Raw genomic sequence first — 19,088 nt, 5'->3', positions numbered from 1 at the left:
TCATCTGAATGTGATTGTTCTAAATAGTCTGTCCTTATTGCACCAATAGTTTGAGATTGATGGCACAGACATAAATAAACTAACCCAGAGGATATACTTCCCATCACCATGCTGCAGTCCCTGGGTGGGCCTTACTGTTTTTGACATTTGAGCCACGGGGTGAAGGCAACTGTTAAGAGAGACACAGCAGTGAGCGCCCGTCCAGAGGGGACGACACGCAGCTCACCCCTCAACTCCTGCCAACAAATAATTCATGCCAGTAACATTTACTTTGTTCAAACGCCGTCCGTTCTTTATCCACCGCCCTGCCTGTGAACCTCAAAGTACCTGTTTGAGGTGAATTAACAGCCTTCAAAGAAATATATAACAGCTTTTAGAGTTTTTTCTGCAGTGGGAAAAAGTTGAAAAGTGGTCAACAAAAGAAAAGTCTATGAAGGACTTCATTATCTTAAAATAAAAGGAAAAATGTAGTTTGATATACACTTTAATCGATATTCAGTGTACAATTGTCTGAGCTTTACACAAATCTATTCCTTGAATAAATAAAAATAAAAGAATCCCTTGAAATTACAGATGTCAGCGAGCTATAACAGTGAAAGCTAAAGCTGCATCTGGCTCAGAGGGAGAGAATATTGTAAAAATTCCCCAGAAATGACGTAATGTTGCTTGGATCTGAACTTCTTCCTCTTTGTGGCTTCAGGGCTGGGAGTGGAGACTTATTCAGGAAGTTCTATGGGCAGAGATGGACATAGTGTTCATTAGAAAAGTTCCTCAAGTTCAAATAAAGGCGTTGTGTCTCATCTTCTTCAGAGGTTTGGTCGAGGGTCGCAGCTCATCAGGTCCATGGGCGAAGGCACAGAGTTCGGCCTGCAGAGGGCAGCGCTGAGGGTGGTGGTCGTAGAACCAGCAGGCGCGAGTTTTCAGGGCCCCGGGGGCGAGGGGCTTTCTTTTTGTATCCGCCCTGGAGGCCTTCCTGTCCCGCCAGTCTCTTATATACACCCGCCCTCCTTCCACTGAAAGAGAAGGAATGACGAGATGTAAAGCCTCTCCAGAATGAAGTGCTCCTTCCAAAAACTACAAATAAATCTATTTTCAGGATCCAGAACTCATAATATTTACTGCGTATCAGAGACGACACCTGGTTGAATCATCAGCAAAGATCTGAGTTACTGTGTTGGAAAATATCTGACTTGTATGGGGGAAAGTGGGAGACCTTGACATGGAATTAAGAATATTGAGGGAATGAGGAAAATGTACTATTGGATTTCACCAAAGAATAAATATTATGTCATTTTTCAGGTTCATATCAGTATTTTTTGCCTCTACTATGACATCTTTTTAGCCTTTGCAGACCATTTACATGCACAAAAACCTATATAACAAACTACAGGAAAGAGAAAACCCCAAAAAGCATAATAGGACCTCTTTAAAATATATCTATATCGTAGGACTTATGCGATAGAGAGACATTTAAATAACACATTTAAGACCAAATACCTGATATTAATATTGAGACTATATTGTAGCTTTCATAAAAATGTAGACACAATAAGATTTTTGACGAATAAATAACCATCAGTAATTTCGATATTGAATTGGTGGATAAAGACATATTGTGAAAATTAGAAAATCACATTGACGTATTGCAGCCTTTCAAAAACAGGGAAAGGACAATATGCCAAATGATGATATCGAAATCTAAGTCTAGTATCAAAATATTGATATATTGGCCAGCCATATTGTATTCCCTTTGTTAAAATCCATGTGTCCAAACACTTGTAGTCCTAATATGTTGCCCTTTAGGGGAAAACACACAATTTCCTCTATTGTATGATAGCTAAGAGAATGTATATAAAGCGTATGGTCCAACTACCTCTGAAGACTTGGTGGTTGTTCTTCAGCAGCGTCTGGAGGCCTCCACACTCCTTCTTCAGGAGCTGCAGGGTTTCCTGCTTCATCAGTCCAGCCGCCTCGTTCACAGAGAGGCTTCCTGAGGAGGGGGACAAAGGGATAGATAAGAACAAACACGAGTGACAAAGGCGCGGGAGGAGGTCTATCGATGTCACAATCATCAATATATTAACAAGCTGCCTCAGGCATGCACAGAAATCATTTTTATCCCACCACTACAGAGTTCAAAACAAGATTCAGATGAAGACGATTGGTTGGAGCCAGTTGTTTCAAGAGAGGCAGTGCTATGAGAATATGCTACAGAATATGCTAAAGGAGAAAAATGTGATTGATGCTATGTTGGAACATTTTAAAAGGACACCTCAGTCACTGTCTTTCTGTGTGAGTAAGGCCACTGAAATGTGCTCAATTACAGCTGCTCAAACAAGCTGTCAGAACGACCAGCATGCATTTCACCGCTGCATCCCACTAACATCTATTTCAGTGCGTGAGTCACTGTTGTCACCCCCCACTGGGACATTCATTTTAAGGGTGGATATTGAAATGCGTAAAGTCCTAAGTTAGCGAGTAGTAAGCATATAAAGGGCGTTGGAATGAGATGTTCTGTATTTTTGGAGTTGCCCTTTTACCCCCAGAAGACAATTCAATCATGGTTGACCTTTAGTTTGTACAATTGACAGTCTGGCTCCTTCTTCTCTGACATATTGGAGAGGGACACAAACGCATTCGTGCAAACAATATTTGACTTAAATCTGCAGACACCATAATGCAATCTTCATTTCAGGTATGCACTGTTGGCCTAGTGATTATTGAGAATGAGAGCATTTCAATGTGTCATATATTTTCCTTCCCTTTTGATCAGTCTTCAGTTTGGCAAATAAATAAATGTACAATTTGAAAGACAATATATGGAGTTGTATTTGTACTTCTACATGACATTTTTGATGGTGATGGTGATGGTTCTCAGTTTTCTGAAACATATTTTCCACCCAAATGCATCCTGGTGAGTTAATACTTAAAATATGCAACACACTCCCACATTCACAGACACTAGCAACGGCCAAAAGCAGTCCAGTGCTGATTGTGAATAATATGTCCTATAGCACAGACTCCAGGGAGCTCAAGGCCTTAATATAATATCAATACAACGTTTAGAGCTGCCCTTTAATGCCTACAAAGTTAATGGGGATTAATGGGAGAGGGGCAGTATTGACAGAGAAGACTGTGCTTGGCGAAGACCAAAGGAGATGATTATTAATTGATCGGCTTGATGTACAGTACATTTTTAAGGCTAAATGTCCCTTGTGCTGAGATGGCCGGTGATTGATTGCTTTTTGTGTTTTTGCCGCTCAAGCCAATTCAGAATCAGGCGGGATGGAGTAAAAAATGAAAGAGAAAAGCTGTTATAAAAATAGCATTAGCTTTACCCGAAAATCTGAGTTATCAAAATGGTTTAAGTCGTTTAACAAGTTAGGAGATAAAAGGAACAGAACTATCTTTTATTTTTGTATTATAAAATACAATTGTGTAAAAATTGAGAGAACAATCTCACTCATCATAATAAGATATATTATAACCAAAATCAAAAATGAACTGTACTGTAAATAATCCCAATCAATTGCCTCTAAATGAATGGCCCTGAAAACCGAAACATGCCAAACATCTTTTGTTTTTATTTCCCGACATTATATAATGTATTTTCATCATAGGATAATGAGCCATTTGCATTCCAGATTAATGGTTTGTTCTTTGAAACATTAGAAAATGCAATTTCCGAAGGTTTAAGTTGACATTTAAATTGCAATCACAAATGAATTCTCTACCATCATCGGTGCAATCTTTTAGATGGCTCATCAATAAATTCAACAAATGGTTATGGTTTTAATATTATAAGCAAAGGAATAATCGTATGTGTTGGGTGAGTGCAGCATACACTAGAAGAGTGCACTTTGATGTCCACCAGTTGTTTGTCCTTTTCGACTTCCAAATCAAAGAAGGGTTAAATCTCACTGAATTGTCCCTCTCAGCTTCCTTACAGTGAAAAGGGTGGCTAAGCTAACAAAAACACAGTGTTATTTATCTCAGATCATGCCTAATTTTAGTGGACCATCACATATCGAGTATAGAATTAATCTGCAGATGCTCCGGGTCAAAATTAGACTTACTGATGACAGTTTTAGAGCCCAAAAAAAGGCCCAAATGTGGCCTGCAACATACAAGTCAAGGCTTGTTTTTAACTTCCCCGTACGCTGGAAAGGCTTTTTGCTACTGAAGCAGTTGTTGATCACCAAGGGGTTAGTGGTCAATGACGGTATACAGTTGATCAAATAATTTCTTTTTTAATTGTGAAACCATAAGAGGTCCTTGAACACAGTCATATATTAGCACAGCTAATATTAGGCTCATGGGTCGAGTAGTAGTCTATGCAACATTAGTCATAAACAGATACACACACACGAACAAATGAATCACTTCCAAGCAGAGATAATCAGGGAGGGAGGATGATGATGATGATGATTGTGCAAAGAATAACAGCTGGGTCTTCTGAAGGATTGTGGGAATAAATTCAAAAAAATTGAATGCACCAGTCCGTTATAATACTGTACCCACTCTCTCTTTAATGCAGGCTATTTCTGTTTAGAACATGTATATAATAGATGTGCGAACTATACAAGGAACATTATCATGAGTCACCATGTGAACTTTTGGCTTACTGTACATGTCTTTTGAAATTATAAAATATTGCATTGAGTATAGTACATGTTAGATGGAGAGCAATACACTGACTTTCATTCTGAGCAGCTTACATAACTACCTGAGTCCGGTCAGCAGTAAAGCATGCATGAATTAGTAAATCCACTTAAAGCTAAAGTAGCAGCATCACACGTTTGCAACTTTCACGCAATAACGACTATACAGTATTTAAACCTCATTGCACAAATATGAAGCGAAGTAACAGCAGCAAGGCTTGTGTATTTGCTTCACATAAATAATGACATTTGCTTCAGTAAAACATAGTCTCTCATGATTTTGATACAAATTGTAATACACAAGCCAAACAATCACTTTTTAAATACTCAATTTCTATGAATAGAAAAACCCTAGCCCTAGATAGCAGTATTTTACACCCATATTCAAAAATCTACCTTTCTTTCCCCTTAATTATTGCTATTTAAATGACTGCTTGTGTTGTATTAAAGCTTCATCTTGCAACAACTCAGGAGCAACTGATAAATTGCTAATATTTTTAACAACATCTGGGCTTACACTAAAGCGAGGAAGCTATTTAACCAAACATCTATAAGTAATCATTCCAATATTAAAAATTAGTAGATTAAAACATCAAAAATCCTCAGTCTTTGAAGAGGCCATTTAAAATGGAGAGAATTGAATCTCAAATGCTTTTCGATGACTGAGGTTCTTGTGGATCTTTCCAATATAGGCTGGTTCACCCTGAATTTACCCTTTGTTCCTTCAGATAACTGGTAGGAATACCTCAATACAAATGCATTCTCATGCATAAATCATAGATGCTGGTGCATTATTCATCAAGTCATCTCTATACAGGGTTACTGACTCCCTTTATTTGCTCTCCCTCATATTTTCTACAACTAAATGCAACACTGACATCACGACATACCATTTTTCTGTTTTTAATCATAGTAGTCCTTATGTCCTTATCTCTTTCATATGGGATGTGTGTGTGTGTGTGGCAGCAGTGGTGCAGAGGCGTTGACAAAGGTGATGCGTGGGCAGTGCATATGTGTGTGTGATGCGGCGTGCGTATGTGGCACTCTCTGTAGCACGCAGTGAAGGAAGTGCGGCTGGCAGAGAGATAGCTACAGAGTTCAAAGTGGCGTCACTGTGTGTCATGAAAGCCTTTCCGGATGATGCCGAGAGGGGGACAGGGATAGAATACATGAAAATATATTTTAAGGTAGTACTGAATGTGAGAAGAGATAATTTTGTGTTGTTTTGGAAACACACCCTTTCACTTTTGCTGCTTCCTCGTTTGTATTCCTCGTGCTAGGCTAAGATAACAAGCTGCTGGCTTTAGAATTATATGAATGTATAAAATATTTAACTACCCATTTAATACCTGAATTACGTTTTGAGATCTGTTATACCATATAAAAATAATATGCCACACAAATGTATACAAATGTAGAGGTTTTATAAGTTGCTACAAAACTTAGCTAATGGTATGAATGCTACTGCTAGCGTTAGCCAAAGCTAAAACTAAATTAACTTATTGAATATTGCCCACCTGTTTATAAAATGTAACCTTTTTCATGTAGCCTACTGACCTCTTCTTAACAGTGTAAAAATACTAGTACCACATAGCTAAATGAGTCAGCTAAACCTAAAGCCTGAAGGAAAAAACAACAACAGGCCAACTCCTGCTAAAGCTAACATAACTAGCTTAGCCAGAAGCAACTATCTCAGATTTTGAATCTAGTTGAATTCATGCCATAGCAGGTGCCTTTAAAATCACACAATGTATTCAATTGAAAAACAGACACCTAGAAAAAGAAATGTAAACAATGATAATTATTTGATAAACACACCAGTTAAAGGTCCCATGTCATGCTTTTCCGGTTATTACCCGTCCCCTTGTGTGTTATGAAGGTTTGTATGCATGTAAACGGTCTGCAGAGTCAAAAACCCTGAAAGTACACCCTGTAGCGAGTAAAACTCTAACACAGAAAATACCTCCCCAAAACGCCTCGTTGGAGATTTGTCATTTTCTTCCGGGACTGTGACGTGTGAATACCCAGAGGCCACACCCTCTGCCAGCCTTTCACGAAACAAAGCTTCCCAAACCTTTCAGCGATTCATGCCGGATATGTACAGCGTAGGGCACTGAATAGACCCTCCAGAAAAACGCGATTATGCGATCGCATAATTTACGGCATAATCAGCAAAATGGCGCAGATTTTTAAAAGAGCGCATATTTATTAAAAGGTCGCATAATCCCCGCATTTTTCCACACAAAGTTGAGGGAAAAAAAAGTTAACGTGAAGTAGTGATGTCATCAGCTCGCGCAGGTAAACAACACCGTAGAGTGAATGTGTGGAACTCACACGAGAGAGAAAACAACAAGATCAGCGCCATATAGATTATTATATACTATTATACTATTATTATTATATACTATTATACTATTATACGGCTCTGACCAAGATGAAAAAATCGAATCCATCTCATTTGCCTACGAACATTTCTGCTAAAGACCGGGCAAAGCAGTACCCCGATGTCTTGCACGAAAGTGGGGGGGAACTATTCTGCACCCCGTGCAACTGTGTGTTGGAGCATAAGAGAAAACGTTGATTCATTCAAACATTCTAAAATGCTTTCTGCTGCTGCGGACAAGAAAGTCAAACAACTCACGTTCACCGAGGCATCAACCTCCAAAACCCTTTCGAGGGCTACAAGAAACGAGGTGAGTAGCCTACAAGATTGAAGCTGGTCAGATAACGAACGAGTAAATGAAAACAGAATGAGGCGGAGAAGAGTGTGTGTGTGTGTGTGTGTGTGTGTGAGAGAGAGAGAGTGATTAAAATAGCCCATAAATACATAAATAACACTTTGTGATGTAGCTTGCTTCTAGTATGCTTGTTTATCATAGGAACTCTTTAAAAGGGCTCACTTTCATTCAGTAGTAGCCTAGTAACAGGGTGTGGGAGAAGAATCACCTTTTTTCCGCCTCCCGCATATTTCGCAACTTTTCGCATATTTAGCATATTTCCGCATATTTCGCAACTTCACCCATAAAATCACATAAAAACCCCGCATGTTTAATCGCATAATCAAGGATTTTAGCCCGCATAATCAAGGATTTTAGCCCGCGTTTTTCTGGAGGGTCTAACTGAAGAACGATGCTGTTCCTACTTTGTTTGGACCAGCGGGAGATTCGGGTACACAACCTGTAAGTATTCATTGTTGTTTGTGTATTTATGATGTTTAAATCAAACAAGGTATCTACCATGACTGTTTAAATGGGTAAACGTTTTTCGGACTACTACGTTGGGATCGCGGAGAAATGCTCTCCGCAGACCCATGCTCACAGCATTATAAACCTTTTTCTTACTCAATATCAAGCCACACTTATGGTTTTTACTTCGGCTGTGAGTGTTTGTGTGCTCAGGATGAGTTTAGCTTGTTCACGCTGTATCGCCAAGCCTGTCTGCTCCTGCAGCAGCCCGCAGCAGTGTGTGTGTCTGTGTGTGTGCGAGCAGCAACGAGCCTGTCAGCTTCTCGACCAATCAGAGCACACTGGGCTCACAGGGAGGGGGGGCAGGAGCTCGAACAAGCCGTTTAAGACAGAGAGTGAATACCGGTGAATACACATACTTTACAGAGATGCTGTATGAGAAACCAATGTGAGTTTGGAAAATTGCACAGTATAAATCTATTTTAGTATACCTCAACAATGGAATTATGATCAGTAGAAATGGCCATGACATGGGACCTTTAAAATGTAGGACAAAGCTAAACTAAAACATTGTGTCTGTAGATCCAGAGTGTAGCTAGCACCTGCAATGTTTTAGTATTGTGTTGGTTTCAAAGCAGTGGTTCTTTAAGGTGACTTAATAAGTATTAAAAGTCCTATCACAGCCTTAGTATCTGTAACGTTTGCCAACCAGCCTGGAAACTTTGGCCCTTATCTCCTCAACTTCCCTGCTTCAGTAGATACTAATCTCTCCCTTTGTAGGAGATATTTATAGCTGCTCGGCAACAGAAGTAATGAATTCAGAAACTCCCAAAGTGCACAATAACATGACTGGATCAGTGAGATTCTCTGATAATGTGTTCTACTCTGGATTTAATTTGAGCCTGTTCATCGCTTCTGTAGCAGCTCATGCCCAGGGAGACAGATTTTTGGGGTGTTATGTGGGTGTTGTGGTTTACCTCCTCGATTCCAGTCACTGGAGGACCCTCCGCCATCCTCTTCAGTCATTCCCAGGATTACATTAGCAACCTGCAGGACCACACTGTTGACTAAGTCCCGCGGGAGAGCAGCACAGTTTCGAACCGTTTCCACCTTGTCTCTGGGCTGGAAACCAACTCCCCAGCTGCTGTCAGGGGTCCTGTCAGGGTCTCCCTCTCCATGGCAACAGTTCCCGTCACTTCTGATGTCTGACCTTTGAACTGTGGGCCCAGGGGCCTTCTGGCGGCTCTGTATGTATCGAGCTCTTCGCTCCTCTGCCTCGGCCTCGTCAGATATCTGGTAGTTTCTTGACTTTCCCACCAGACACACCTGTGGAAAAATAAGCTAAATGTCAGGGTTTGAGTCCCATGGGTGCCGAGTGTCCAAGGTGTACAAAAAACACTTTAAAATGAAGAATACGAGTCCTAAATATAGGTGTTATTGTGGACAGAAAACTGAATTATGCCCACGCAAATCATTTTGAATATATGTAGTACTGATGTTGGGGAAGCTTTCCCTCTTTCAAACAAGCATATTTTGACTGTACATTAACAGCCCTGTAAACACTTGCTTGTGTTCATTACGTGTCTGTGTGTATTGAAGCCATTAATGGCCAGCTGTGAAGGAAACGTCCCTTTGGGAATGATAAAGACCTGATTTATTTCTGTCTGAAGCACTAATTGAGGATCAGTTGGAGGAAAGGCAGGGATGTACAGCTGTGCCTGTTTGAGGAACAGTAATACACTTTATGATAATTTTGCAGAGAATTCTAATAACCTCTTTTATTAGAAAGAAATATGGAAATGTTATCTACTTTATTAGACATTCACAGTGGAGAAAGATTAAAATCATAGAGCAAAAAGAGATGAGTAACACCTACGACTTCATAGTTATATGAAGTTCATGTGCACTAGCTAATCAAGAAACCAACATTAACTTTATACCACCAACTGATTCACTATTTAGTCATTTGACACACTTCTACTGCCAAGACTGTGAAAGTGTTGTATGTATATCAACAGGTTACAACCATCTTTGCTATTATTGTGGTATTTTCATGAAAATATTCTAGGTAAAATGAATGGCACAAGTGATACCTTAGTCATGTTTCCATCTGTTTTGTTATTTAGGCAGACCACCACACTGGTACCAGCTTTACACATAAGGGTTATTTCATTGGTAATATAATGCATTGCTCATAAAACCAGTCTCTGATTAAAAACCAGAGTTTAGAGTTTGAAAGACGTTGGTATTTATCAAGAATGGTCCAATGACACCATTAAGTTGCATTGTGGGAAGTGAAGGATGTAGAGGTTTTGCTGCGTGACCCAGGATAAGTGGAGCTTTGTGTGTTGATATTAACCATTCAGGACCATAGGACCTTTTCACTTGTTTTTGAGTATACAATAAAAAGGAAAAAAACATGTTTATCCCACAATATGACAAATATTTAGAATGAGAGAAGTCTTATATTATATGAAGTCAACAACATAAGCATTGGTGTTTAGTCCCAACTCTGTGAGCCTACCCGTTTGGTGGAAGGTATTCTCAGGCAGTCCTCTTCCGTGTTGAAGCCACTGACTACGCTGACCTCCGTGATGAAGTCAATGTATTCTTTATACTGAGACTTCTTACAATGCCGTCTCTGGTATTTTGCAAAGAAGTCGAAGAAGCAGCAGGGGAGGACGAAGTACCGACAGGAATAAGATGATCTGAAGAGAGAGAAAAGGAATATAATCATACCCTGTGCCATCGAAAATAACAATTACACATTTTTTGTCTTTTCAACAGAAAGGAAACAACAATCCATTCCTAGAGATTATCCTCTGTGTCACTTCAAAGTAGATTTCTCAGATTGAGGCTCAACATCGCCACCAGGTGGACGCTTTAAAACACACTAACTTTTGTACTGACTAACACACACACACACACACATTCACACATCCTCTCTCTGGCCATAATGTTATTCCAAATTGGGGAGATCAGCTGGCCCTTCAGCTGCTGAGTGAGATTGTGTCTGCTGATGACTCGCCTGGCAGCTATAACGGGGATCCAGGGTGTGAGTTCGTCCGAATGGTTCCCAATCAGCCAGTCCGTATCCGGGAATAAGAAGCTCTCGCTGGGAGTAATTGCCTTTTCCTAAAATAGCAAAGACCCAAAAATCACAAGAGATCCTTAAAGCGGGGAAGATGCAAGCTGGTGTGATTTAATTCTGACTCAGGAATTTGTATTTAAAGGAAAAGTCTTATCTCAAACTTTTTATATATCAGTGTGAAATGTATGAAAGCTGATTTAAACTTGGGCTTGGTTGGTTGATTGGATTCAATTGCTTTCTTGGCAAAATAATGACTTTTGGATGATCAAAATGGGTTAGACAATTCCAGCAAATCAAGCTAATAATCTATGTAAAAACATGGTATATCGCACCAACATCCCACATATTGAAGCGTAGTAGCACTGAAACCTGTGAGGTTCAGAGAGAGCCTCCAAATAAAGGTTTGGGACTGCACACAGCACCCCTGGGGGCCCAGAAAAGATTGGTCTGGCACATCCGCTCCCAAAGAATCAGTCAATAATAGATGAGCTGAAATGGAAGCAGTCAGCAGCTTGATGTCAAATAAATGAGGAGGCAGAGAGGAGAGTGAAGTGTTTTTGGGACAGGGTACTCTGCAAATGTGTGAATGTTCACATGGATCCGTCTTGATTCACTGTTAGACCCCTGTGCAGCAGTGCTGTTTCTCATTTTAGTTTCTTTAAGTGTAACACTGCCAGGGTAAAATGTCAGGGTGAAAATGTTCCCGTTTTATGACGGGTAAATAACAGGTAAAGGTTTTTTCTTGCTGATTTCTGCAAAATGCTTCGAATCATCTGCAAGTATTGGATACATTAATCAATTAATTTTTTTGTCCATTTAACATCTTTCAACCCAAATATATTGTTTAATAACTTATACTGTATACAACCAATAAAAGAACGAAACCTCTAAAGGCAGGACATCTTCACATTGTCCATATAAAACAATGAATGGGTTATCAAAATTGTTAACAATGGATTTTTTTGTCAATCAATTAATCGATTAATAGACTAATCTTTACACACAGCATCCCGAAAGTCTAAAACAAATAATAGGATTGCATGAATTCAACTTTTAATGGCCAATGTTGGGTACAAAAACAGACATTTTAAAAAGGTGTTTTGAGTGTTATTAAAATGGAAAAAACAATGGAAATTAAACATGACTTTTTCTTTTTACCAATACATGTATTCATGATGTCTTATTATTTTATATCTGCAACTCAAATGTAATCCTTACTTTCTTTGGATTTGTACATTCAAAAAGAACAACACTTCCAGGTCCATAATTAGCTATCACATGACACATAGTGTTTACAAAATGATCATGGAGTTAAAGTGTACTGTTTCGAATCCAGCTAAACAGACACCTACAGCCTGTGATATGGCTTCCCTGTATTGTGTGAAGTTATAATAAACCTAAATAAGTTACAATGAGCCCCCCCTCTTCATGCTCAGCTTGCTCACCTCCAGCAGAGTCTGGGGGCCGAACATGTCCCAGATCTTCCTCCTCCGAACATCGATGCCCTTTCCAGGATGCTGCAACACAAGACGGCATGACGGTCAGCCGATTGCTGCGTGGAAATTCAATTACACTTGTCCTAGTTTGTGATTGGCCGTTTAAGCGACACGGTACTGTGGATGTTATGAATTCAGAGACGCGAATCCCCCTCACTACGCCCCACCAGCCCTGTGTCATTGATTAGGCTGCTGGTGAAGATTTAAAAGAACTCCAGTATTTAAATAGGCAGTTTATTTGTATTTATTAGTAGTTACATTTGTTATTCCTTCCTTATTATAATAAGCAATTATATTCATGTGAATCCATCTTATTAGAAGTGCCACTAAAGCAAGTAGCATGGCTCTGGCAGTCGGTCCAGACAGGAGATGCAATCGTTTTCTTTCAATCAATTGATTAGATGATCTAAAGACAATCAATCGGAAACTTTTTGAATAATTGGTTCATTGTTTATGTTAAAAAAAAAAGATAAAACTGTCCTGTTTTTCTATTTGCTGTTTGATTTAATCATATGTGATAGTTAACATAATATGTTTGTTTGTTATCTTTTAGATTTGGCCATTAAATTCTAAAACAATTGTCGTTTTTTTTAGTTAGTAGATATCTCCTGTCAAATGTACAAACCTCCACCATGGAGACACTACTGGCAATTTTCATAAAACTTTGTGGAAGGGTCAAGGAGGAACCAATTACATTTTGCAGCAGATACACATTCAAGAGCGAAAGCATTCATTATTTTTCATAAGTTAACATTGAGAGATAGGGGCATCTGGCCTTTGCGGAGGTCACTGCTCTCGGTTGTGCTTCTGGGTTCAGTCTGTTGTGGGTTTTAGGTGTAGGAATTTAGTAAAAAACTAGGCCTATTTAAGTTACCACTTATCTAAATAACACCATTGGGTTTTCTGGTACTTTTCCAGGAGATTCAGTTAGCTTTTAACCAGGGAGTACTGTAAATCAAACAGAGCCAACATTTATACACCACATTACTTACCCCTTCATTGGCCAGTATGTGAACCAGGAGGCCGTTTCCACAGCCCAGGTCCACAAAGGACTGTTTTTCAGTCAGACCTTTCTCCACTCGCTCCTCCTCCCACAGCACCTGCAGTTCAGTGACAGAGATTGAACACCACTGTCTGATCAAGAAAGCTTTTAATCACCTGCAGATGCTGCTCACACCCTTTCACCTGCCTCTGGTGTGACACATAAATCAATTTACTGAGTCAAAGCCTTTTTTCATACTCAGATTGATTGAGACTCTCTTGGATTCATGACCTTACAACATGTGACAGATAAAAACAAGAGCTTCACCTTAACATATATGTACAGAATGGATGTGTTTGTGGTGGTCATACAGGTTAAAATGAATATGAAAAGACATATTAGGTATGTTGCAAAATAACTCCTTCTCAAATCGATCGTTATAAAACAATATTAAAAACCAGGTTTGAACTCACGAGGAGATATGTAGCAATGGCAACATCCTCATAGACAAACTTCTCAGGATCTGTAACCTCAGGCCAAACCTAAAAAAAAGCATTGGTATTCAGTATTAAAAATCAAGAAATAGAATCAACAACACAGTTTATACGCCTCTGTCGCTGGGCAGACTTTACCTTGACCATGGCCTTGTACTTCTCCTTCAGCGTCTGGTACATGACGCTGTACTTCTCCACCGGCAGCAGGGACAGGGTGCTCCTGAACTCGCTGCTCTTGCACTCGGTGGCCCAGCGCACCAGTTTGGGCAGCAGATCTGAGGACAGCCAGGGCAGCCTCGGGTACGCCACGCCATCGGAGAACCACTGGTCTGAGGCCAAAACATGCAGCTCCAACGACCTGCAGAGGAAGATGATTGTTACCGTCTTAAACTTGTTTATTGTGAAGTATTGTACGATCACTAAGAATATGCATTGTATGTCATGTCAGGTGACTTTACCGTTAACACCATGAGCACAGGGAGCTTCAGTGTTACTCTGAGTTACCTAATTTAAATGAAAGTGAATACAGGAATATGCGCTAACTGTATCACAGTAATGAAAAGACCAGGTCTTTAATGTTGGAATGTCTCCTTGTTAATAAACCAATATTAAGGGTGTGTCTTCAGGAGTCAAATGTCAAAATCAATTGTTAAGAATAAAAAATGTGCTGTATTTAAAGTACGCCACAGCAAATATGGACCCTGTAGTGTTTTAACAAAGTGAGGAGGGAATGGAGAATGACTAATGGCGCGTTTCCACTACACGGCCTCGCTCGGCCCCGCTCGGTATGGCTAGGCCTCGTTAGGACTGGCTCACTTTATGGCGCATTTCCATTACAGTTTAGGAACTGGGGTAGTATCTATAGTAACACAGTGTAGGCGGAGCCGTGACGTCATCTTCAATGAGAACCCCAGAAAAACAACACAGCCGTTAGCTGTTAGCACTCAGTGCTCACAGCTCCTCATATATGTTCAGAAACTAGACAAAAGTTAAACAAGTACAAACCACAGACTGCCTGTGTCATGACGAATACAGTCGCTGCTTTATTTATGTCTGTATAGGTCGTTGTTGTGAGTGTGGACGGTCGGAGCATATACTGCGTTAGCTTAGCCAATCTCCATTTAGAAAACACGCATTTTAAAAGGTTTTTCGCCTGCCGTCTGTCTGCAGACTTGTCAAAGCATTAATTCATGGTTTTTACTAACCGGTATCAGTATGTTGTTACTTCGGCATCATTTTGAAACGTGTATTACAATTAAATCACGGTCAAATATGTCCATCTTGTTGTAGTTGTAGCCCCCTTGCCAGCGATCCTCTCTCTAGTTTAGCATACTCAGCCCGACTCAGCCTCGTTGTCTCTGGCCCTAGACCCACGATTTTATGAGGCCAGAAAAACTGTGAATTAGGACCCGCCGGCCGGTACTAGGCCAAGTGGAAACGCAACCAAAGACGGGCCGCTGACGTCACAGCCCTCTTAAACCGTGCTCCGCGCTGTAGTGGAAACGCGCCATAATAAACACCCTGCCGATAACATCCCCTCTGACAATTTTGTATCCTTTTTTTAATTATTTGTTATGTTCTCTATGTTGTCTTTCCCCTGTTCCTATCATTGTTGTAGCTGTAAAGTCACTTTTGTTTTGGTTTTGCTTGAATACAAATAGATTTAAAAAATGATCATGTAAAAATGTTTTTGTATTAGCCACTCACCATTCCTCACAGTCCTGATGGAGGAGCTGGAACTGATAAATGTTTCCCCTCTTGAGAGAGACCTTTCCTTCTGAACCCTCTTCAAACGGAAGAAATGTCACCTGTTGTCTGCCGAAGTCTAAAATGGATTCAAGAGATATAAAGAGGTTTTTAGAGGAGAACAGAGTTTGGTAGAGCTTTTCATTCAAATCCACTCTCAGAGGTGGGAAGTAACAAGTACATTTACTCCAGTACTGTACTTTTTAAAATGTATTCTACTAAATTCACACAACAACAAAGAAGTATAATTCATACACACAAAATGAACGAAATTAGTAGAAGCGGGAGGGCTGAAGCATAGCTTATGGGAAGTAGCCCTCTCGTGAATCATCATTGGCATCAATATAAGATTGGCATTATTGCGTCAAAAACGTATAGAAATGAAGGAGTAGGCTACAAAGAAATAAAGAAAACGTACTTAAGTACAATATTGAGATACTTGTACTTTTCTTGAGTATTTCCATTGTATGTTACTTTGTACTCCAATACAATTCAGAGGTAAATCATGAACTTTCACTCCACTACATATATCTAATTCCTTTAGTTACTTTACAGACTTTGGATTAATGATGTGAAATATAATCAACACTTAAATACGACTTTAGTTACACCTGGAGTAAATTCACAAGCTACCCTGCAGTATACAAAGTCATTCAAACAAGCTGCACCTTTACCAGTTTTGATAACACTTAAATGCATTAATAATTATAATCAAAACATATACTATATATTATTCTGAACTGGACCAATCTGCAGAATGAGTACTTTAGGGATATGTGATGCTAATACTTTTGTAACATTTTGATTTACTTGTAACAGAGTATTCCTACACTCTGGTACTTCTCCCACCTCTGTCCACTCTTACCTTTGAGGATAACCTCCTTATGCAGGTTCGTCCCATAGTTGTTGACTTTAGGAATAAACGTCCTGACGCTGGAGACCCAGGGGGTTTCCTTCTCGTGTGTATTCTCAGGTGTATTCCTGCAGCAGGTCATGAAGGAGAGCACATCCTGAGCGAGGTCAGGCTCCTCCAGCAGCGACAGCACCGCCTCTCTGCCCACATCCCTACTCTCCGTCTCCTTCACCCCGCACAGACGCTTGTTCACAACGTGGGGTTTCTTTATCCACACGTCCACAGCTGACCAGAAGCCTTCGGGAAGAGTCTTACATTCTCCTGGAAACTTGATCTCAAAGAGTTTTGGCATAATTGAGCATCAGACAGGACAACAAGCCATGTGTTTACATCTGCATACGGAGATAAAAGGACTTCCGGGGTCTTTTTGTATGTAGATAAAGACAACTAGATGAAGTGGCTTGTAGAATTAGCTCGCTTAGTTTCCCAATTCACATCCTAAGATTACAAAACAGATGTTGAGCTTTACTATCAACGTTGTCCTAGGAAAAAGTAGAAACATGTTGTCGCGGTGTGATGACGTTGCCACTTACAGCCAATGACTGTTATTACAATCACACAGCAGAGGTCGCTGTTGCTATTTATTTCCATTAAATCAGCAGACAGTGTATGATCAAATGTATATTTTTTACAGTTTTTTTTTTCTCTAACCAATAAAATAATTAAACAAACATATTCCTAAAAGCATGACCTCGCTATTTCTATTGTGATCATGATTATTCTTACTTTTTTAGGATGCATACTCAGTGATGCATTGGTGCCTGCTACTCTTTAAACCATAATGACCTCCATTAGACCCATAATAAGATAACATCCCTTTGACATTATTCCACATTATTTTTACATATTGCATGATTATTATCTCTCATGCATAAAAAGTATAAAACAAATGTAAAAAAACATACAAAACATAATCACATTTGTATACAGGCAATCTGCTGTGCATAGCTTTCTTATCTTTGTTATTTTTATTTATTTTCACTTGAATGTGTCAGTTTTTTTTACTTTAGACACATTCATCGCAAGAAGTGTAGCAAAAGTCAAGGCCGCATATTCGTCGATTTATACTGCCACAGAGCAGATTTGTGAAGTTGTAATGACTGATTTGAGAGGTTGTAATAACCAAGTTGCAGTTGTAATGAAAAATATATTTTAAAAATATATATTTTTCTGCAAGTGAACATTTCCTCACTAAGTTCATTTTTTTTCTACAAGCTACAACACTTTTTTTTTGTCTGTGACTTCAAATTTGGTTCGAAGATACTTGGATATTTTATACAAGTGTAAATGTATGCACACAAGCTCAGAGAAAGCTCTCTCATTTTGCACCATATTTACCTTCATAAGATGTACCCATGCTGTAAACTGACACTAAGTTATTTCAGCCTCAGAGACTTAAGACAGCAGGAGGAGTGTAAGCATCTGAGCCACACACTCCTTGTTTGGCCTGTACACAAGACTGCTCATCAAATCCTGGAAATTACATGTTGTAGTGGGTTAAAATTAATGAATTCCTTAAACTGTTCATTCTTGTGATGCTTTCATTCCTATTAATGAAGTCATCATATGTTTTATTTGTATTGTTTGTTAAGCTCTTGGTTAAAAAAGTTGGCCTTTCACAAAGCTTTCTATACACTAATGATTTAAAACTCACATGTATTCCTGCAACATGTCACTTTCTTTTATTAACAACAAACTGCCATTTGGTCTTAATCCATATCTAGTTAAAAGTGCATGAGAGAAGTGTGAAGCTTCTGTTTATGAGTTCCTTTGGATGGCTGCTCCATTGAAATCCATTGTGTGGGTGGTATTGAATAATCAGGAAACGAGGCAGGGAGGAACGACTAAGGGAGATACTGTAACAGGAAGTGCAAAGTGCAGGCAGGTCCTCCACAGCGCTGCCTGGTTTGCATTCAAATGAACACACATGTAGGAAGATAAAAAAAAATCCTGTCCAACTTGCTTGGCAACAGCAGGTATGGAGAAGAGAAAGACAAGGACACAAACACATTTGAGTTTCTTCATTTGACTCATAGCAAGTTTCTGTTGAATACAAACAGAAAGAAAACAACTGAACATGGCAAATGGAGACAATTAATCATGTTATTTACGCTAAGGAAAACATTTTAACCTTAGCAATGACTCATTTTACAAGTGCATAATTATCCAGGCCAAAAACATAACACATCATACCCACTTCATATGACTTGATTTTATTCAATTTCCTATTTCATTATACTTCTGGCTTATAACTAATGCAGTCTAATAAAGCTGCAATACAATAATTCATTCTGCAATGGAGGTTACAGGTCTAATGTTTATTTTTTTAACTGTTTTACTTATTTATATGAAAGGGGTCATGTGGATCACAAATACAGCCTACAAAATGACCATACAGTGCAATTGACACTAATTTCTTACAAAAACGTAACATAATACACTTTATGAAAGTATTTATTGAATGGTTGATTAATTTAGTTTCATTCAAACTAAAACTAATAAGGTGCAATAGCTAAAACT

General features: G+C 39.2%; 1 protein-coding gene across 1 annotated transcript; it reads right to left on the bottom strand.

Annotated features, from left to right (window-relative positions):
• Window positions 1–466: 466 nt before the first annotated feature.
• On the bottom strand, window positions 467–17,104 carry trmt44 (tRNA methyltransferase 44 homolog). Its single transcript, XM_034136983.1, has 11 exons — window positions 16,521–17,104; window positions 15,617–15,734; window positions 14,048–14,267; window positions 13,889–13,957; window positions 13,426–13,533; window positions 12,383–12,454; window positions 10,875–10,981; window positions 10,371–10,554; window positions 8,824–9,172; window positions 1,874–1,990; window positions 467–1,013 (listed from the first exon to the last, which is right to left on the bottom strand). The coding sequence occupies exons 1-11, from the start codon at window positions 16,858–16,860 to the stop codon at window positions 778–780; spliced, it is 1,920 nt and encodes a 639-aa protein (XP_033992874.1). The 5' UTR covers window positions 16,861–17,104; the 3' UTR covers window positions 467–777.
• Window positions 17,105–19,088: the final 1,984 nt, after the last annotated feature.

Source organism: Trematomus bernacchii, unplaced genomic scaffold (genome assembly GCF_902827165.1).
Source record: "Trematomus bernacchii unplaced genomic scaffold, fTreBer1.1, whole genome shotgun sequence".
NCBI classification, from domain to species: Eukaryota; Metazoa; Chordata; class Actinopteri; order Perciformes; family Nototheniidae; genus Trematomus; species Trematomus bernacchii.
The sequence above is the reverse complement of the archived record's forward strand: the minus strand, read 5'-3'. Positions and strand labels throughout refer to the sequence as shown.